This window comes from Corvus kubaryi, unplaced genomic scaffold, assembly GCF_017639235.1.
Source record: "Corvus kubaryi isolate FWS band 111438036 unplaced genomic scaffold, C.kubaryi_AGA036_p1.0 37398, whole genome shotgun sequence".
NCBI classification, from domain to species: domain Eukaryota; kingdom Metazoa; phylum Chordata; class Aves; order Passeriformes; family Corvidae; genus Corvus; species Corvus kubaryi.
The window spans coordinates 4,021,774-4,041,463 of NW_024581137.1; the positions used below are offsets into that span (position 1 = coordinate 4,021,774).

Genomic DNA, 19,690 nt, shown 5'->3' on the forward strand with positions numbered 1-19,690 from the left:
GTCCTCCTATTCTGTCTGAGGACTTATTGGAAACTGAAGAATTTCCTGCAGTAGTTGTGCTTCCTCTCAACTCACACACCAGTGGCTGCTAGGACAGAGGTGGGTTTTCCATCGCACCTCCATATGTCCTCTCCATGGTCATGCACGTAAAACAACAGGTTACTTCGTGGTGTGTACCCTCTCTCTTGAGCAGGGCAACACTTATTGCTAATAGCAGAAACTGGACTGTACTGGCAGGGCATAGGACACTTCTTCAAATTGCTGGTAATCCTCTTTAAGTTGCTGGAGGTCCTTGGACAGTCTTTCCATGGACAAGACACAGGCCCATGGGGAGGAAGAGATACTTTCTTCATATAGTCGTAGTTTGGTAACCAAATTATCCACTCTGTTCACCTTTCTTTCCATGACATCACTGTCAATGAGTTCGCATACGGTGATGGTGCACTTCCTAGGAACTTCTGCCTAGGTAAAAGTGGTGTTTGTGTACACTGGACTTCATCTGGATTTATAGGGAATTGCTCATTATTTGAATCCTTATAAAGTACCTCCAGCACAGCTAATTCTCTCAAGTACTGGATATCTTTCTCCATGGTGTTCCACTTGTCTCGGTGCAGTAAGAGGTGACCCTTGTTAAGATACAAGATACTCCTTATACTTGACAGGAGTCACCTCCAGAGGCTGAGAGCCTCTGTCCTCTTCCCAATCCCAATGTACACCTTCCAGGACAGGGATCCCAGTTCCTTGGCTTCACTACCCTCTGGTTTCATATCATGGGCCACAATATCCCAGCACTGGACCAGCCACATCACCAGTGACTACCCAGCTGGTGGCTGAAATCTTTACCCATATCTCATAGCTCACCCAGGGACAGCGATCAGGTGATTATCTCCGGCCCTGCTTCTTCTTCTTCTTCTTGTGGAGGGCCCTACTGCCTCCTCATCCCTCATTATGCCAACTGATTTGGTCTCGGATTTCTTCTTCTGTATAGGGGCAACTGCTACCAGCACACATTGTTCCCCTGGTTCAGCTGCAGTTTGAGTGGCCACAGTGCCTGTTGATCTGCTTTCCTCCTCTTCCCAGTGAGGGTGCTGTCTGGTATTGAGCAATGTCCAATAAATAGCAGTCAAAGCCCAGCACATTGTGTACCTTCATGCCTCTCTGGAACTGCCACAGCATTTTTCTTTTGCATATTTTATCACTTCAACAGAGTCCTGTGGTTGTTCAGGGGTGAACTTACAAACCATTGGAGCAGAACAGTCCTTCAAAAGCTGGCCCATTTTCTCCCACCTTCCATGCCACTCATGACTACCCATCCTTGGAGCAGCTCTCTAGAAGACCCTCCTAAAAATCTCCTGTAACTCTAAACATAGTGTGGACCACAATGAGGAGAGCTGGCAGACCTACCCACAAGAACATGTTTTCCTAAATATCCAAGGAGAATTCAAAATTCTCAAAAACTGTTGTAACAGGCCTGAAGGAGAAAAAGGAGGTGGAAAGCTAGGGAAAATCATTCTCCGCTGTTCCCCTCACAAACTGGGTATGATTTTTAATGGACTCCCAAAGGTAGTGCTGGAGGTAAGGGCAGGAGAGCAGCACTCAATACACATCCCAAATGACCCTCATTGTCCTTGATGTTACCACATTATAAGCTGGTATCACATGGTACATCAACAAAACAATCCTGATCCCTCTCCCTGACCTGAAAAATATCATGAGGTATGGAAATATATACAGTTAGGTACCACACCGCGTGGACAAATCAAGCAACATTGTGACCAGTGACTCTGGACCAAATGCAACAAATGCTTAGATCAAATTTGTTTCAAACCCAACCTAGGCAGACCTGTTGCTATTCTAACCTTTCGTGCCTCACATTGGGTGCCAGATAAGGCTGTCATGGTTTAGGAATGGTGTTCTCCAATTTAGTGTTCCCACTGAAACACCCCAAACCACACACACTGCTCAATCACTACCCCTCCCCCTCTCCCCCGCAGCAGGTTGGAGAGGAGAATTGGACACACAAACAGTAACAGCAACAATACAAATGACAGAGAGTGCAAGTGAAAAAAAAACCCAGACAATTCACACATGATTGCTCACAGACCTCTCGCCTTCTTCCTCCTCCCTATCCCCCAGAAACCCCAGCAATACCCGAGCACTCCCTCCACCATTCTACCTGATCCAGAAGGAAGTCCTTCCCCTATCGCTGAAAATGACATGAGGTGGTACAAAATAACCTCTGGGTCCTAACCGTGCCCTGTCTGGTTACTGCAAAATTTAACCCTGTGCTGGCCAGACCTAGGACATTATCTATCCCTTATTTGGTATTGCACTTTTTTGACTGCCAGAACAATTTAGAATTACTTAGGTATTTTCCTTATAGTAGGTAGTTTTATAATTGTGCACACTGCCTGCCAAATTATAGGACAAGATATTTTAATGCCAAATTACAAATACTCCCCACAGTAATCTTTATAAAGAAAACAGCAATACAGGCCTTACTGGACTTGGTGATGCTATAAAATGAGAATACTGAGAGCAATTGTTTTGGAAACAATTTGCTCCTAAAATCCTTACAGTCTGAGTTTTACAAGAAGTTTTATTCCCATGAAAGCCAAAGATGATGACTAAATTAACCTAAATTATTCTGCAGTATCTCTAAGCACTTCATCAATTAATTTTTTTTACAAGAACACAAAACAGGTCAGAGGCTACAAACTAAATGTCATGTTGATAGATTTTCATTCCATACAATTAACTTACCATAATATCTCCCTTCAAAAGCTGGGCAGGGTCTATAGCAATGCAGATTCGACTTTGATTTTCTGACCCTATGCTACTTAACAGGAGAGAAAAGAAAAATAAAATACATGGTTTAAAGACACAAAAGCACAAAACAAACAAGAAACCCACAAACAAAACTAAAAAAGGCTATGTAATTCTGCAATCATGAAAATGAAAACCTAAATTCAAACAAAATGGAAAATGCTTACAACTTACTATATTCCAGATGTATAAACTGGTTGCATAGCCTGGTATAACTTCAGAAAAGGCCGACAAGCTGAAAATAAGCCAACAAAAAAGGGTGCTTTGTAGTATTCAGATATAGGAAAATAATTACAACTAGAAGCTTCATGCAAATCCAGACTGAGCAAAGAGGCACACAAGTGGCAATGCTGGACTGTCAAAATACCCGTCCAAGCAAAATTGGCTAAAAAAGTATTTTATTTTATGGGGAAGACACTTTTTCCTGATCTCCAGACTGGTTCTGAATTCAATAGGGAGGAACTTTAAAGGATTCTAGTAAGGAAGGAAACAAATTCTGCAAGAAAACAAGATTATTAAGGGAAGAATGATAATGCCCAAAACAAATGCAAACTCCCAATATAAAATAAAAACATTTTCAAATTAAACAAATTATTTGATCTTCAGTTTAGTTTCAAAATTAGTAAGGCCCTTAAATTTCTACCTAGAACAAACAATACCCTAACTTTATTGAAGTTATTTTAGAAATTAAATCAGACTAAACAACAATGACAATATAATCATTGCAAATTCATGCTGATTATATTACAAAAGACCAGTGCTATTTAACCTTGGGATTATATAAATACAAAAACACAGAACTGTTATTTAATCATCAATCATTAAGACCTCTAAGTTCATCAAGTGCAACCATTAAAGTTGGATTCCTTTACTGTGCTCTAGCACAGTATCTCATTCTATCATTTTAGTTTTAAAGCCACTTAGTATAGCAAGCCACCTTAGTAGCACTGGTGAGACCACACCTCAAGAACTGTGTCCAATTCTGGGCCACTCACTTCAAGAAAGACACTGAGGTGGTGTAGTGTGTCCAGAAAAGTTCAAGGGACCTGGTGAAGCGTCTCCACACATGTCCTATGAGGAGTGGCTGAGGGTGCTGGGTTGTTTAACCTGGAGGAAAGGAGACTCAGAGAGACCTTATCGCTCCCTATAACTGCCTGAAAGAAGGTTGTAGCAAGGTGGGAATCAGCCTTTTCTCCCAGGCAACTAATAATACAATAAGAGGACATAGCCTCAAGCTGCACAGGGAAGGTTCCTTTTGGACATCAGGAAAAATTTTGTCACTGAAAGGTTGTTAAACTTTGAAATGGAATGCCCAGGGAGGTGGTGGAGTCACCATCCCTGTAGGTGTTTGTCTTGGGGTGACCGTATGATGTGTATCCCATATCGCTGCCTATGCCCAGAAATTAATTTTTGTGCCTTTCGATGCCTCCAAACTGAGCCTGAGAGGGGGAAGGAAAACGGAGCAAAACTTTCTCAAAGCAGTTTGCAGCTTGTTCAAGGTCACAGACAGAGAGCAATTTGTTTCCCAGCTGTGGCAGGGGAGGGAGGAAGCACCCAGCTTGCTGCTCCTAGGACAGTTTTTTTTGGCCAGTGGTTCAGCTGCTTTTTCTCTGGAGAGAGACTGAGAGTTGAATTTTTCCTTCCCTGGAATTTCGGATTTTCTCCCTTTTCTACTGGACTGCTTGATTGCTTTAACATCAGAGCACATCGGGAGGACTTTCCACCGGGCACAGAGGGCCTGGCCCTGGGCCAAGCCCCAGCTCCGAGGAGACCAAAGGGAGGACTCTAACACTTTCCCAGGTTTCTTCTCCACAGGGAGAGATTTTATTACTTAGCATTATTATCCTTTTCCCATGTGTTTGTTAAATAAACAGCTTTTATCTCTTTCACTTTCCTTTGAGGAAAATTTATTTTTTCCTGAACCTGGTGGGGGAGGGGTGGTTGTGCCTTCTCTCAGAGGATATATTTCTAAATTTGGCCAATCCAGAACAGTGTTCAAGAAACAACTGGACATGGCACTTAGTGCCATGATCTAGTTGACAAGGTGATGATGGGTCAAAGGTTGGACTCAATGATCTTGGAGGTCCTTTTCCAAACTAAATGATTCTGTGTAATTCTGTAAGTACACCCTATCCAAACAGCTTTTCCACACAAAATTCAATCTCAAAACAGAAAAGAAATTACATTTACAGTAATTTCCTGAAACAAAGAGGAAATGACTGTGAAACCTGACCAGGTTTCACCAGATCCTTTGAAGTAACAGGGACCACAACTGTTCAGAAACTAGGCAGAGATGAAGAGCATGAACTATTCATTTAACACAGAACAATAAATTGATTTCACCTCCTTCAATTTTTACTCTAAAAATGTTTCTCTTCTGGTTACTTTATTGGGAATATTTGGATGGCTAGCAAGAAGATATTAATTCTACTTTGAGATTCATGCAGGCTTTCTAGAAAGTTCCAAAATGAAACAAGACTTTGATCCTCCAACTGAATAGGAAAAATTAGATAATTTACCTCCCCCGGCATCTAAGTTTGGGATGCCATGAAGGATAACATAGTGCAGGAAAAGAGGGGTTGCATTCATTTTCACTGATCCAGATAGAAGGCCACTTAAGAACTGCACATATCTAAAAACAAAAAGTTTATCTGAATTATATAAAACCACTAATACCAGGAAAATATATTATTTACACAATGATATTTACAGATTATGGGTAATGAATAGCATTGTGACAATGCACGTAACTCCAAAATAATAATCGTCACAAAACAGCATGAAAAGACACTTAAATTTACCACTGTATTAAATCCATGGCTGTCACATTGCTATTGTTGATATCTTTATTTCAGTTATTTACATTAATAGTCTAAGTAAGAAATGAAGTAGAAGAGATAGTAAAGTCAATTGTTTTGGTATGCACTCCTAGTTGTAACTGTAGTCTTAAATGTCTTTCACAGCAGCATGATATGTGCCCCACCCAATTTACAGTGAAGTTACCTTCATTAAAACAAGAATTGCCCTTGTCAGAAATCTTAACATTAAGGGCAATGTGGTTAAATAGCATCTTCATAATGAGAAGTGATCTCATTCAGCACAAAACAAGAGGAAAACTACCACAGTAATGTGAAAATTACTCTATTTCTGTGATTTAATACCTGGTTTGGTCACAAGCTCATGAGCAAATACATGCAAGTAAGCATCACTGCAGTGTCTTTTAATTTTGCCACTGGCTTTCAGTCCCTTTTTCTTCCATGCCTATGAGAAGACTTTCATTTAACTTTATTCTCAGGAATGTATAGAGGAAAATCACCTCTTTTCCACCTTTATGCACAGATCTCATTAACTGAACTCCTGGTAACACCTCAGCTAAGGATATCCTGCCAAGTAACAACAGCTTTACTACCCCAGAATGGGGGTTGTGGTGGTTTAAAATAGGTTTCACTTTACAGAGAGTTTGCAAAGCTCAATTTATTTTGAAATGTTAAGAAAAGGCAACTTTTTTTTTTTGTTTCCTCCTTCAGTCTTTCTGAAAGGATTTGGTACATCAAAAGCACATATTTTACAGATTGACACACCTAACATGACAAAAAAACAGTGTGTTAAAATGTTTTGTCAGTGACCTCTCATGAATTTAATAAATGAGTTTATTAATATCAGTGTGAACATTTTCTCTCTACCTGCTCAAATTCCAAAAATTTGACTGAATTTTTGAAAACCTTTCTCAAGGCAGTGCACTTAAGGGGCTTACAGGCAGTTGGCTTATTTTTGAGACGAGTGTTCAAAGATTTATCCTAAAGCTTTATGAGTAATTTTTTTCACATGAAGGGTCTGTATCTGCATTTCTCATTCGGACAAATCTTTAACTGCTTATCTGAGAATGGATTCAAAATAGATCTGGTTTACAGTTACTTTTCTTGTCATTGTTACAGTACCCAGCTAGCAGTAGGGAAAAGCTAAGTGACTCAATGGCCACAATTTATTTTTATCTATACAAAATTTAGTGGAGAAAAGGTTTCAAAATGTGAAAAATGGGTGTATTTTCATATTTTACAATTTTGAGATCCACTTAAATTATACCCATTTATACATCAACTGGGTTTTAACAAGGATATCATTAATTAATTACCCAGCAATGGTTTCAGAGAAAAAGCATATTAAAAGGCCACTGACTGATCAGAATGGGAACAAAAGAGTATAAAATTTTCCACAAATATTAAGAGAGTTGGTTTTCCTTTCTCTGCAATAAGATTAGTGATCACTGCCAGGCTAGGCAAAGGTAGGAGAGGTGAGATTCAGGAGAACAGTTCTAACAAACAGTTTGGAGAACCACCTCTGTTCTTATGAGAAATGACACTCCAAAGTATGTATATATGTCTGGAAGATGGTAAGGGCAGCTCAAGTTCAGTACTGGTGAGCAAAGATGCTAACTCCATAAGTCAAGAAGCAAACTGAGTATCTCTGAGACCCTCCCCCCGCAGTTACCCCCAGAAGAATTAAGCAAGTGTCCTTGAAGGGGGGTAGGAAAGATAGATGCGACCATTTATACCTATTTAACTTCTAGCCTTAGGGCTCACATACAGTTCACCTAAGTTAGTAGCTACTGAAGCTTCCTGTCAACATGGTTGAAAAACTGCCCTGATACACAATTCACAGGCTGTTGTGGGGGTTCCTGGCTCTCACTGAATTATGCCTGCTGCCTAGGGCTTCTGGATAGAAGATTAACACCACCTCTTTCCTTTTGCTGCTATGGTTCACACTTCTGTCTGGTAAGCAGCATTCTCAAATCCTTATTACTGAAATGCAATATACATATATGCAAGTACAAAACGGATCAGAAAAAGGCCAGTAAACTTCTACTTATGAAAAGTTTATTTCAGGCCTAACAGAATGTTGTGTTACTATTTTTCAAGTAAAAGGAGCTGTGCATGTCACCTAATGGGTTAAAAAGTAACTGGTAAGTTTTTATTTAGAGATTAACAGAACCAAACACCTTACACTAGTTGTTACTACTGATTTTTCTGTTTTAATTACTAGCAAAGTCTTATACTTTAAACAACTTCTAAACAACCTACTGCATGCATGTGGCTTAAGACAAAAAAATGAACAGTAATTACCAAATCAAACCCAGATGATATTTTATATTTCTAAAAGAGATTCACCTATATCACAATTACTCGTCTGATGGATATCAGTCTCTTTCGGTACTGAATCCTTCAATTACCTCTCATCAAAACAAGGTACACAGTGAATCCCAGAACTATTCACTTTCCGAACTGCTTATTACTTTGAATCCTAACTCAACCTTTGCCATACAGACAGACTGAAATGGTAACACATCCAGATAAACATAATGGATATTGCATGCTTTGACAAACATTTACTAGTATGGACATGGGATAAGGGCATAATCTGCAGATCCTCTAAACAAGTAGTAAAAATATCTTTATTGCACAGTAATCAGCACACATTCCATACTCATAATTATGCCACAGAAAAATGAGTTTATTGTTATCTTGGAAGAATCAAGAAATAGATTGTGGCATCTCTTTGTTAACAAACAATGCAGTGAGAACCCATTTAGATAAGTGTGGTACAAAAGGCCTTGTCTATCTGGGGCCACATGCAGGAACTGAAAGAGAGATCTCATCAATCAAGGAATATTGATATAAGATAAAGTGCTGAGAATTCAGGAAGCACTGGAGGATCTTGTGAAAATAGCCGTCACATAGCTGGGGAGGGAGTAAGGGATGGGAGCAGAAGATAATGATGACATTTCCTGTTGATATAAATTAGAAACAAATTGAATACCTTCTTTGGGACGGCTGCATTAAAGCTGAAACTTTATCATCAAAGAATTTCTTCATAGCAAATCTGTCTAGAGCCTGATCAGCACTGTCAAAAAAGAGACACAAGTTATTCTGCTTCAGTGTTATCTTGAAAATTCAGCAGGTTACTGCTTGAAATATGCAAAAATATTTGGAAGAAAAAAAGGAGGGAAGTAAAGAAAAATAAAAGAAAGAAGCACCTAACTAGCAACTCTAGTACTTTGACCATTGTGGACGATGATGTTTATTCCACTGACACCTTCTCATTCAACACCTTAAGATAGTTTCCTTCCTAAGCAAAGCACCTACTTCCTTATTCAATTAATTGGATTGCATACTTCCAAAATGAATACGTTGAAATCAGAATGCAAAAAACTTTGGCAAAACCAAGCAGCTCAGGCTCCCAAAGAAGGATACTTGCCATAATTTCTTGAGTGTGCCGCTGGGGAGTTCTCTCTATAAAATATAAATTTATTTTCTTTTTCAGAAAGAACAGTAGTACCAGGATAGAGGTTCATTTAAGCAGTCAACAATTCATTCAGCCTTTTTTTTCCTGTACCCTGAGCCATGAAAGAGACTATCTTTGAAAAAGAACTATTTTACATCAGACAACCACAAACTCTTCAAACACACAAATTCCAAAAAATACATTTTCTTCTATTCTCTATCCAAAATGGCTCTGATGTGGGTCTTTTTTGGGTGAAGGAAGGCATGAGGCTACAGAAAAAAAGAAAAAGACGTGCCAAAAATTAGTAAGAATGCTGTTAATCACATATGCCAAGTAATGTGCTATGCTGATTCTTATTTATCTATTCCAGATAAAAACAACATGTCTCATAATAGATGTAGTTCACAGTGTTAATTTACATCAGAATATAAAAGATCTGGAAGTTCCAAAATAAAACTACACATTAGAATGTCAACTTTTAAATTCCACAGCTAGTTAAACCTAGGAAAACCAGAGGAAAAAAAGCTGTGCAAAGTACACATATGCATATCAGGATAAAAATGAAATTGATGCCTTTTCCAAAAATTAATCAGAATGTGCCAATTGTCTTGACAGGGTGCTGGATCAGGCTATAAAGTCAAGCCTTTTCTTCATGGGTGTTAAAAATTACATAGTGTGTACTTAAAATATTCTTGACCCAAAACTCTTTCTCACCCAATCCATCATATATCTTCATACATCTTCACCCACACTGTCATCCAGAATTTAGGCAGCCCATTCTTAACTGGCCAAAAACTGCTAGTACTTTGCTTGTTAAAATAGAGTTTACCAACTATTGCAAAGAGCTCTGTTTGACCTTATTAAATTTGATGACACATTATTCCTTCCTAAATGAGAAAATTTGATATTATAACTAAAGGGCGGTTGCATCAATAAGGGTTTTTCATAGAATCATAGAATGATTTTGCATGGAAGCGACCTTAAAGATCATCTTGTTCCAGCCGTTCTGCCATGGACAGGACACCTTTCACTAGACCAGGTTGCTTAAAGCCCCATCCAAACTGGCCTTCAGCACTTCCAGGAATGGGGCATCCACAACTTTTCTGGACAACATGTTCCAGTGTCTCACCACTCTAACAGTAAGGAATTTATTCTTTATATTTAATATCTAATCTGAATGTACCCCACTTCAGTCTGTAGCCATTCCCCCCCTTGTCCTATCACTGCATTACTTTGAGAAAGTCCCACTCCACCCTTCTTGTAGGCCTCCTTTAGGTACTGGAAGACCACTAGAAGGTCTCCTTGGAGCCTACTCTTCTTTCAGACTGAACAACCTCAACCCTAACCCTTAGCCTATCTTCACAGCAGAGGTGCTAAGCCTATATTCACTAGATTCCACTAAGCCTAGATTTTTTTGGCATGTTGTCATGGTTCAGGAATGGAATTCCCTAATTTAGTGGTCCTACTGAAACTCTCCAAACCACACTGCTGCTTGCTTCCTCCCTCCTCTCCCCTTCCCCTGCAGTGGGATGGAGAGGAGAATTGGAGGCACAAAGGCAAAGATCACAGGTTTTGATCTTGGAATAAGAACAATTTACTGGACACAGGAATGAGATAAGAAAATTAATAGTAACAACAACAATACTAATGACAGAGGGTAGAAGAAAGGAAACGTTATTGCTCACTGTGGAGACCCCCGACAATAGACAATGCTGGATGGCTCCCTCTGCTACACTTTCTCAATAGGAAGGGATCCCTTCTCCCTTGAAGGATCCCCTTCCCCCCACCCACAGCAATGACATGAGGTAGTATAGAATAACCTCTCAGTACTGGCCATGCTCCCACAAGCATACTGAAAAAATTAACCCTGTCCTGGCCAGAACCAGGACACCTATGCATACTGACAATTATGAACTTTCTTTAGTGCGAACATCTTCAAAGTCTTCTAAGTACCACTTCAGACACAGTCCAATGGCACCCTCAACAGCAGCACCTGCAGTAATTTCTGCTTCTGCAAGGTTGCTTTGTACCATTTTCAAGAGTCTTGATAATGCTACGGATATACAAATCCTAGCTGGGAAACCCCCAACCTCATTCTTACACAGAAAAGTTAAGTTTTGGATAGCAGCTGCCAGATATCAAGAAAGTTAAAGAGGGCTTCCAAGCTCACTCGTCTCCTGCAACTTCACTGGAGGAATCCTGAATTTGTTTGGGGTAAAAGGTGATAGCTTTCATTGCTGGGCTTAACAAAACAACACCTGAATGGGACTGTAATGGTGTTACTAAAATGTATTTATAGCCAGGTACCACCTTTAAGGATGATATAATACTGCAGCACAGAATCACACCACAACAACTGTACTACCCTCACTTGACAGTTTTTGTCATTCACAATACTTCTCAACAAAATATGAAATTGTGGCAATCACTCTGACAATTACTAACTGAAGCAAGTATTTTTTTCAGCACATGTTGGTGTATATGCACCAATGTGTGTATATGCAATGCACTTCGTTTCTTGGTCTGTAATTACTTATAAATTGGGTTTACCCTAACGAACACAGATTATTTTCCAGAATTCTAGTTTGACTGACATCCATGAGTAATTTACCATCAGCCTCTAGTGATTCAAGATGCCATCAACTACAGTAGAGGATCAAATCTATTACTAACAGGCTGGTATAAATTCAGGACCAAATTTGATTTAACCATGGCATTTAGAGTGCATTTTTATTTTAATACATTTATGTATGTATATAAATAAAAAAACCCCAAGGGAAAGCAATTAGTGATTAGAAACCCAACAAAAAAATCTCCAAAACACATTTCATCCTTTTTGAGACCATTTATCAAATTGTGTCTTTTTTGATATAAATTGTCAATTGTCATTTCATAATTTGAACACTCCAAAAGAAACAATTAAAACCAAGTAATGACACACCTATTGTTTTAACTGACTGCAAAATAAAGTCTAGATTATTTCTTACACTTCATTCTGCACTTGGATCAACATCTAGGAATTCCCTATTCAAACACTGTTTCCAGCTTCTAATAACTGTTTTCCTTAAGTACTTAAGGAAAAATATCTCACTGATTCAAGAGGCCACTTGATGGACATGGAAAATACATAGATTTAATGGAATAAAGATAGTATCATTACATAACAATGATTTCTTTCACATTCCACCATTCATCTGAAAACATCCTTTAGAAAGGTTTTCTGCAAACCAATAAAATCTCAGTCTCAAAGGGACTTTAGGCTGTCACCTAGTCTAGTCTCCTGTTGGAAGCAGGAGTACAAGAAAACTGTCATGAAAGCAGGCTATGTTAAAAAAGCCATGTTCCAAAACTCTTTGAGAAGAAAACCTGACAAACCTTAACTGACAAACAGTAAGCTGACAGACCGTAGTCAACTAAAAGGGCTTTTTCCCAATATTTATCGTAAAAAACCACACAACATGAATTATTCACACTTACCTTGCAGAAACATTGGTGAAGTACATATATGATGATATGACTACACCTATCCTTCCTTTTCCTCCCTGTAATAGGAAAAAGGGAATGATAACTTGTTTTATGTATTACATTATTGAGCATTATTCTATTTAAAACCCATACTAAATACAATTTTAAGGCAAGAGGTTCAGAGTCCTTTTGCTCATGCACCCTGTGCTGATGGAAAGGTGGAAATAATAGGCAGCATCTTATCTGTCAATGTGAACTGGCTGACAAATGGCATAAAAAAACACTAAGTAGGATTTCTATGTGCGTGCCTGTCAAGTCTTACCAGTTAAGAGGAATTAACTAGGGAAAAAAAAAAGAAAAATTGTATGAACTATTCTAATTTCGTGTTATTTTTTCCAGAGATCATTCACAACAAGTCTAAACAATGTTGCAATTCCCAGGATGAAATGCTATAAAATACCTATTTTGGAACGAATAGGAGTTTCTGACAGGTTTTCGCGTTTTTATCTCCCCAGCGCCCGAGATTTATAGTAACTGATTTTCTATGGATAACTTAAAAATGTTCTAAAATATTTTAAAATAATTTACATGACAAATTCAGTAAAATTTAACAAGCAGTAATTCTCACAGATTTCAAAATATTTTCAGTCCCTCAAGTGATAGTAGTTGGCTGTATCTATCTTTGTGGCTGGAAACCAGTATTAGCAAAAGGCATTTCTCAAGAACATGCATTACCAATTTGTATATAATTGTATACCTAGAAATACTTTGTTCCCTTTTCTTTTGTCCCATGTATGAGCCATTCTCCTGGCTGCATTCTTGCAACTAGTAAGATTTCAGCTGTTTCATACAATAATGGCATTCTGCCTGGAAGAAATTTGGGACGGGGACTGTACAACCTGACTTGAAGACAAGTTTCGATCCCATTATCACCATCATTTTGTTTAGCATAACATCTGCCAGTGATACAGAGATAGGTTTGCCTCAAGTGTCACGAGCACAGCTACCAACCAGTTGTGAATTAATTTTATCCAAATTTAACTAAGGTTTTTCTTTATTTCTGTCTATTGTGAGCAAGCAGGAGGAAGAAACACAGCACACTGGTGGCTTTGCTCTAAGGCACTGCAATGATGCTGTCAGTTAAAACCTTTCAGAAGTATCCAGTAGGTCCTCAATGACCTCATTTCCTACCATAAACAGTCTAAAGAGATGATCTGTCATACAGTTCCTATCCTTATCCTGCAACAAAATTCATGAGTCACAAAACACAGAGAATTTCCCATCAAGCTGGAAAAACCTCAAGCTTCTAAATACATTCACAGAAGTAACAGTGGTGACCTTTGAAGGATGTGGAGTAATATTGGTGCATGCTATACCTGCAGCAAGGGCTAGGACTTCAGTCACAATAAAAAAGAAATCTTTAAGAAGCATGCAAGGCCAATGGATTTAAGCTTTCTTACACCAACAGAACATCTGGCACACTGTTGCCAACATTGAAAACAGATCAAGCTTTTTATTTTTTAAAATGAGAAGAGTAAAGGGCAAGGTTTTTTAAAATGAATACAAACTCATCCATTGCACTTACTCTGCAATGGATCACCACCACGTGTTGAGGATCATTGTCCAGCCAGGACTCCATAGCCTTGCAGATGGTGCAAACCTTATCAAGAAGTGGAGCATGGAGATCAGGCCACCCTACATCCATAATCTGCAATTAAACAAGTAACATTTATAAGAGACACCTTGATCCTAATATCACATACTAAAATCTGGATTCAAATAATTGTCATAGTTGAAAGTCTCCACAACTTTTCCAATCTCAGATAATAATGCAATTCAATTGTCATGATGCTTACAGATCTCTTAAGTGGAAGAGGGAATTTGTTGTTTTTTAAGACACTAGTACTTTTAAAAAAATAAATTAAAAAAATCTTCCTCCTCCTCCCCCCGTCCCAATCTCACCAACTACTTAAAAGTGACAACATTTCTGAAGGTCTTGATTTCTTAAAAGATTTTTCAGTTAGAATTTCTAGTATTTTATAACAGTAAATACAATCAGAATTAGAACAAAGAACGATTTTTGACGGGTTTCATTTTATTTTCAGTTTATTTCCTTCATGTGCAACAGATTACAGCATGTTGAAATTTTGTTCAGGTTTTCTATTCACTACATCATACAGTTTACTAAGCCTATTGTTATTATATGCATATTTACTAACAAAACATATGCAATACATACATATTATGCATAGAACATATGCATAATATTAAAAAAACCAGCAACTATGAACCATCCTTCATGATCAATAAAGCATGCAAAAAGTTAAAATTAAGAGGGGTTTAAGTACTTTCCTCAGGTAGCTTATCTCTGTACATCTACTGCTGCAAATGTACATCTGTACTACTCTGGCCTTATAACAGAGGCTGAAGAGTACCTGCACACCATTTTTTACAGCAACAAACACATCAATTGGTAAGAAGGAACAAGAGTCAGACATCAATCATTCTGACATTCCTTATGTCACTGTTGTGCAGAGAAGCAACTATTCAAAGGTAGTACAAAATGGAAGTCCTTATCTGAACCGAGTTCACTAGCTTCAGTTGACTGTATATTACAGTATACAACCCCAGTAAACTGTGACTGCACAAAGAAAGTATACTCGAAGTAAAAATTTTATCACCCAATAGAAGTCTTTCAGAAGTCACAACAGGCTTCTGGTCCTGTGTGTAAAGTCTAAGAAAACAACAGGAACAGCTGTGTAAAACACAGATCTAACAGACAGAAAACAGAACTTGCGAAAAAATAGAAAGGGATGCATGTCCTGGGTTGCAGTGTATTCTATCACCATCCTCATGAGCTGTTGAAATCAGGTGGGGCAGTGTTTCCTTGCCTTCTCCCCCCAGACTATCTTTCTGTTAATGGCCCATCATTGTCCTGCTGCATGACTCAGAGATAACTCCCTCCGGACTATCTTCTGTTAATGAGCCTAATCAACACTTGGCCTCATGACTCATCACCCCATTGTGAGATGCTCCACCCAGAGGGAGGAACCAAGCATTCCATCCTGGATATAATCTGAGATTCTGAACACCAGAAACTACCCTTCCACTGGATTTCCAGAGGACAGGAGCTACACAGCCACCACTGGACTTTCTGAGGAAGAGCAGACCCTTTTTCTACAGGATCACCGCTTCAGAGGACTGCAGCCACCATTCTACCAGACTGCTACCACCACCCTGACTAACAGGGACTCAGGTTGTATCTTGACTCTGTCAGTTTGAACCAGTGTTTTCTGCCCTTATTTTTGTTTTCCTATTAAATTGTTATTCTGACTTGGTGTCTCCCACTAGTTTGTTTTCAAACTAGTACAATGCATGTGGGTTTTTTTATTATCTTCCAAAACTTCTGCTCTTACTCTGTATATCAACAGTTGCACAGCTTCAGGGCTTATCAGGCCATTTAAGTTGTATTTAACACCAGAAAGCTATGTTATGGAAGACAATCAGTACCTTTGGGTTAAGATTGGCAAGGTCATATCTCTTTTCAGAGAGGTTTAACACCTGTTCAGAAAGAAAGAAAAAAAATATTAACCATCAAGACTCTATAATTTATGCAGTAAATAGCTGTATTTGAAACATAAAAATTACAAGAAACTACAGTGATATGGCTTCAGGTTTGGCCACTGTTCTACTAAACTAAATTAACATTTGATGTCAGGTAGCACTTGCAAATGTATTTTAGATATTCAATTATTTTACAATAAAACTAAAGCTAAACTTAAATGCGCATTTTGAAAAAGGACAATTCAAATTCTACTACATCTTATTTAGTTTGCATGGCTTTGAGTCAGAGGTATCCTGAGAGAGCTGGATACCATGCATGCAACACAGAGCATAAGAACTAACAATGAGAAGTCTGGGAGGGTGGTACAGTGTTAAATATTTGAATTTTCCTGCCTGACAAGAAAGTATTGGTCTGTCAAAATTTTGCAGGGAAGATATGACATCCTATTTAACTATAGCTTAGCCTATGAGATCTTCTAACTCTTCTGCTATCCCACTAAACAGCAAGTTACCTTCCACTTAGTGCTTAATAAGGAACAAATGAAGAGATAGACGGCAGAAATTAACAAAAGAAAGCACTGTATACAAGTACAATTGACTCTTTCATTAGAAAGTACCTTAAATTAGTATCAATCAATAACAAAAAGCTGAAATATCAATACTCAAGAACTGAAACAATGCTACAGAGGCAGATTCTCTTTCACAGTGGGGCAATTTCACATCCCGAGTTATGTACAGATGGCATACTCATTTAAAAAAATTCTCGTTAATTACACTGAGAGAATGGAATAAACAGATCATAAACATGAGAAAGAGTAAATATGAGGTAAGTCCATTATACAGCTTACTGCTACCCAAGGACAATTTAAGGACCCTTTCCTAAAGTATAACACTCTTCTAAAGTATTACCCTTTTGCGTTAACTAGCGCTCTCATCAGCTGTCTAAGCAAAGAAGCCAAAACCTGAACAGGTTAAAGTAACTACATCACTATACTTATCCTTCCTGAAATACCAATAGTAAAACAGGAATGAAACCAATATTGTCTTCTATAAGTGACACCATTTTTTGGGTAATTTTCTATTAGCTTCAATAACTGGAAAACAAATTAACAGAGAGGTGCAGTTCTCAATACAGATCTCAATACAGAATTCTTAAAATTAGTGCTAAAGCTATATTAAGAAATCAATTACCTAAAATTTTCCACAGGAAAAAAAGGGCTACTTGACAAAAACTTTTTTATTCATCTTTGTTATTGTATTTAAACTTAATAACAATTTAAAATTCCTGTGTGTCAGGATACAGTCCTGTTCATGATGGGTATTTGTTACTGCTGGGTCAGACACCAAACTCAAAGATGCTGTTGTACCCAAATCCCTGTCAAGCTATAGTGATCACACTGAGATACTCCAAGAATCCCAACAGCACAGAATAGAGATCAGAAGGTACAGGAACCAACATTTTGCATACAACAAAACAAGACACCACAGAAGTCTTTGAAGAGAAGCATATGGTATAAGTAGATGCCACTGTGTTGTTTTTGGCTGGGGTAGAGTTAATTTTCTTCACAGGAGCTCACATGGGGCTGTGTTTTGGATTTGTGTTGAAAATGCTGCTGATAAAACAGGGATGTTTTCATTATTGTTGGGCAGTGCTTACACATTTCAAGAGCTTTTCTGCCTTCACACCACCCCACCAGTGAGTGGGCTGAGGATGCACAAGAAGCTGGGAATGGATACAGCCAAGACAGCTGACCCCAAGTGACCAAAGGGATTTTCTATACCATATGACACTCTCAGCATATAGGCCTAAGGAAAGAGGGAGAGGAGACATTCAGAGCGATGGTGTTTGTCTTCCCAAATCACCATTATGCATTACAGAGCCCAGCTGTCCTGGGGATGGTTGAACATCTGCCCGCCCATGGAAAGCAATTAATAATTCCTTGTTTTGCTTTGCTTGTGTGTAAAGCTTTTGTTTAACCTATTAAGCTTGTCTTATGTATTTTCTCACTTGTACTCCTCTGATTCTCTCCCCCATTCCACTGGTGAGGAAGCAAGTGAGCAGCTGTGCAGGGCCAAGTTACTGGTTGGGATTAAACTGTGACACATCTGAAGATTAACTGCATCCTTTTTGGTCCCTTTTTGGCATATCCTAGGTCTGCTTTGTTATATTTCGGTACAAGAAAGAGGAGCATTAATCTCAGTTTCTAAATTTTCATCTGTTGGAAAAGTCATGCTTCTTCTGGGAACTGAAGTCTACAAGGAATATGTTTTTTTAGAACATCAAAGCAGAGAAAAATTTACTGTAAGCTATTGACAGGCTTTCATCTCTCCTTAAAGGACTCTGGTCTCAGACTGTCAAAGTATAATTCTCTACTGCTAGAGAAAATTAGGTACTTAGGGGTTTTTTCATACTCTTCATAACAAACTCAAACAGGAAACAACGCACTCACTCCTTTCACTGCTGTGAAAGGAAAATGACTAGATAAAAAATGACAAATGCTGATTTGTAGTATATGTTCTGTTAGCTGAGACCCTGACCCAATAAAAGAGTAGAATTGTTCCCATCAACTTCAGCAGGACTGCAGACTTGCATACCATTTTGTGGAGGTTTTGGGGTTTTTTTCTTTGCTGATATACATGTGCCTCTTGAGCAAGCTGAAGAGGTATTCAAAACATGAGAAACAAATGATAGTTTAAAAACAAGCTCTCTGAATCTACAACCTGGCTGTGCTTTGTCAGGTTATTTTGCAAATTTGCACACACACATTTGAAGTAAATGGCATCAAGCTTTCTTTTTATCAAGACAGCTCATTTCCAAAGTGCCCGTTAAAAAATAAATTAATAAATAGAACAAAACTAAAACAAAAGATAAAAAAATCCCAGCTTTGCAAGAGAAACTGCCTACAATCCCTCTCAGAGACAGATACTACAATCCTTCCCAGACACTAAACCAGACTTACCATATACCAGATTTTTATAATACAAACAAGTATTAAGTGAGGTTTGACTGGACAGACTACAAGCTTACACTGTTGTCACATGGAAAAGGCCAGAGAACAGCTGATTTTGAACCTATAAGGGTTTACACACAGGTCACCTTCAAACTATTACTATTTTGTGCCTTATAAGCTACCAGTGTGACATGGTTTAGCACGGCTTGGGTTTTAGTTAAGGAGGAATCCACCAGCCATGGAAGTGATTTTTTTACAAGGAGCTGCAGACAGCTTCCTCCAGACCCGACAGAACCAATCAACTGGCTAGTTTGAATATTGACAACTCTGTTAAGCCATTTAAGAAGCTCGACATGCCTCTGTGATCCACATTTAAGAACGAACATAGCCAGGGAAAGCTCTCTTGCTTCCAGCTTTTCGGAGAGGTAACTGGGAGGCTCAGCACGGCGCGGCCTGGCCAGGTCGGCCCTTGGCGTGGGCCTGGGCCAGCTGGGAGACAGCCACCCCGGAGCCACGCAGCCCTGCTCCATCCACAGCCCTGCTCCATGTGGGTGGGCCCACGGCGCTGCTCAGCCAGGCCCCCCGCCAGCGCAGCTGCTGAAATG

The 19,690-nt window shown here is 38.8% G+C and overlaps 1 protein-coding gene across 1 annotated transcript in view; it reads right to left on the bottom strand.

Annotated features, from left to right (window-relative positions):
- Positions 1-207: 207 nt before the first annotated feature.
- LOC121671862 (tensin-3-like) overlaps positions 208-19,690 on the bottom strand; it is an 85,511-nt gene continuing 66,028 nt past the window's right edge. The window contains exons 7-14 of the mRNA XM_042044120.1: positions 16,081-16,131; positions 14,156-14,278; positions 12,583-12,647; positions 8,641-8,724; positions 5,346-5,458; positions 3,001-3,061; positions 2,764-2,836; positions 208-462 (exon numbers count right to left, since the gene is read on the bottom strand). Coding sequence (XP_041900054.1) covers positions 208-462; positions 2,764-2,836; positions 3,001-3,061; positions 5,346-5,458; positions 8,641-8,724; positions 12,583-12,647; positions 14,156-14,278; positions 16,081-16,131 — 825 coding nt within the window. The remainder of the gene's footprint in view (positions 463-2,763; positions 2,837-3,000; positions 3,062-5,345; positions 5,459-8,640; positions 8,725-12,582; positions 12,648-14,155; positions 14,279-16,080; positions 16,132-19,690) is intronic.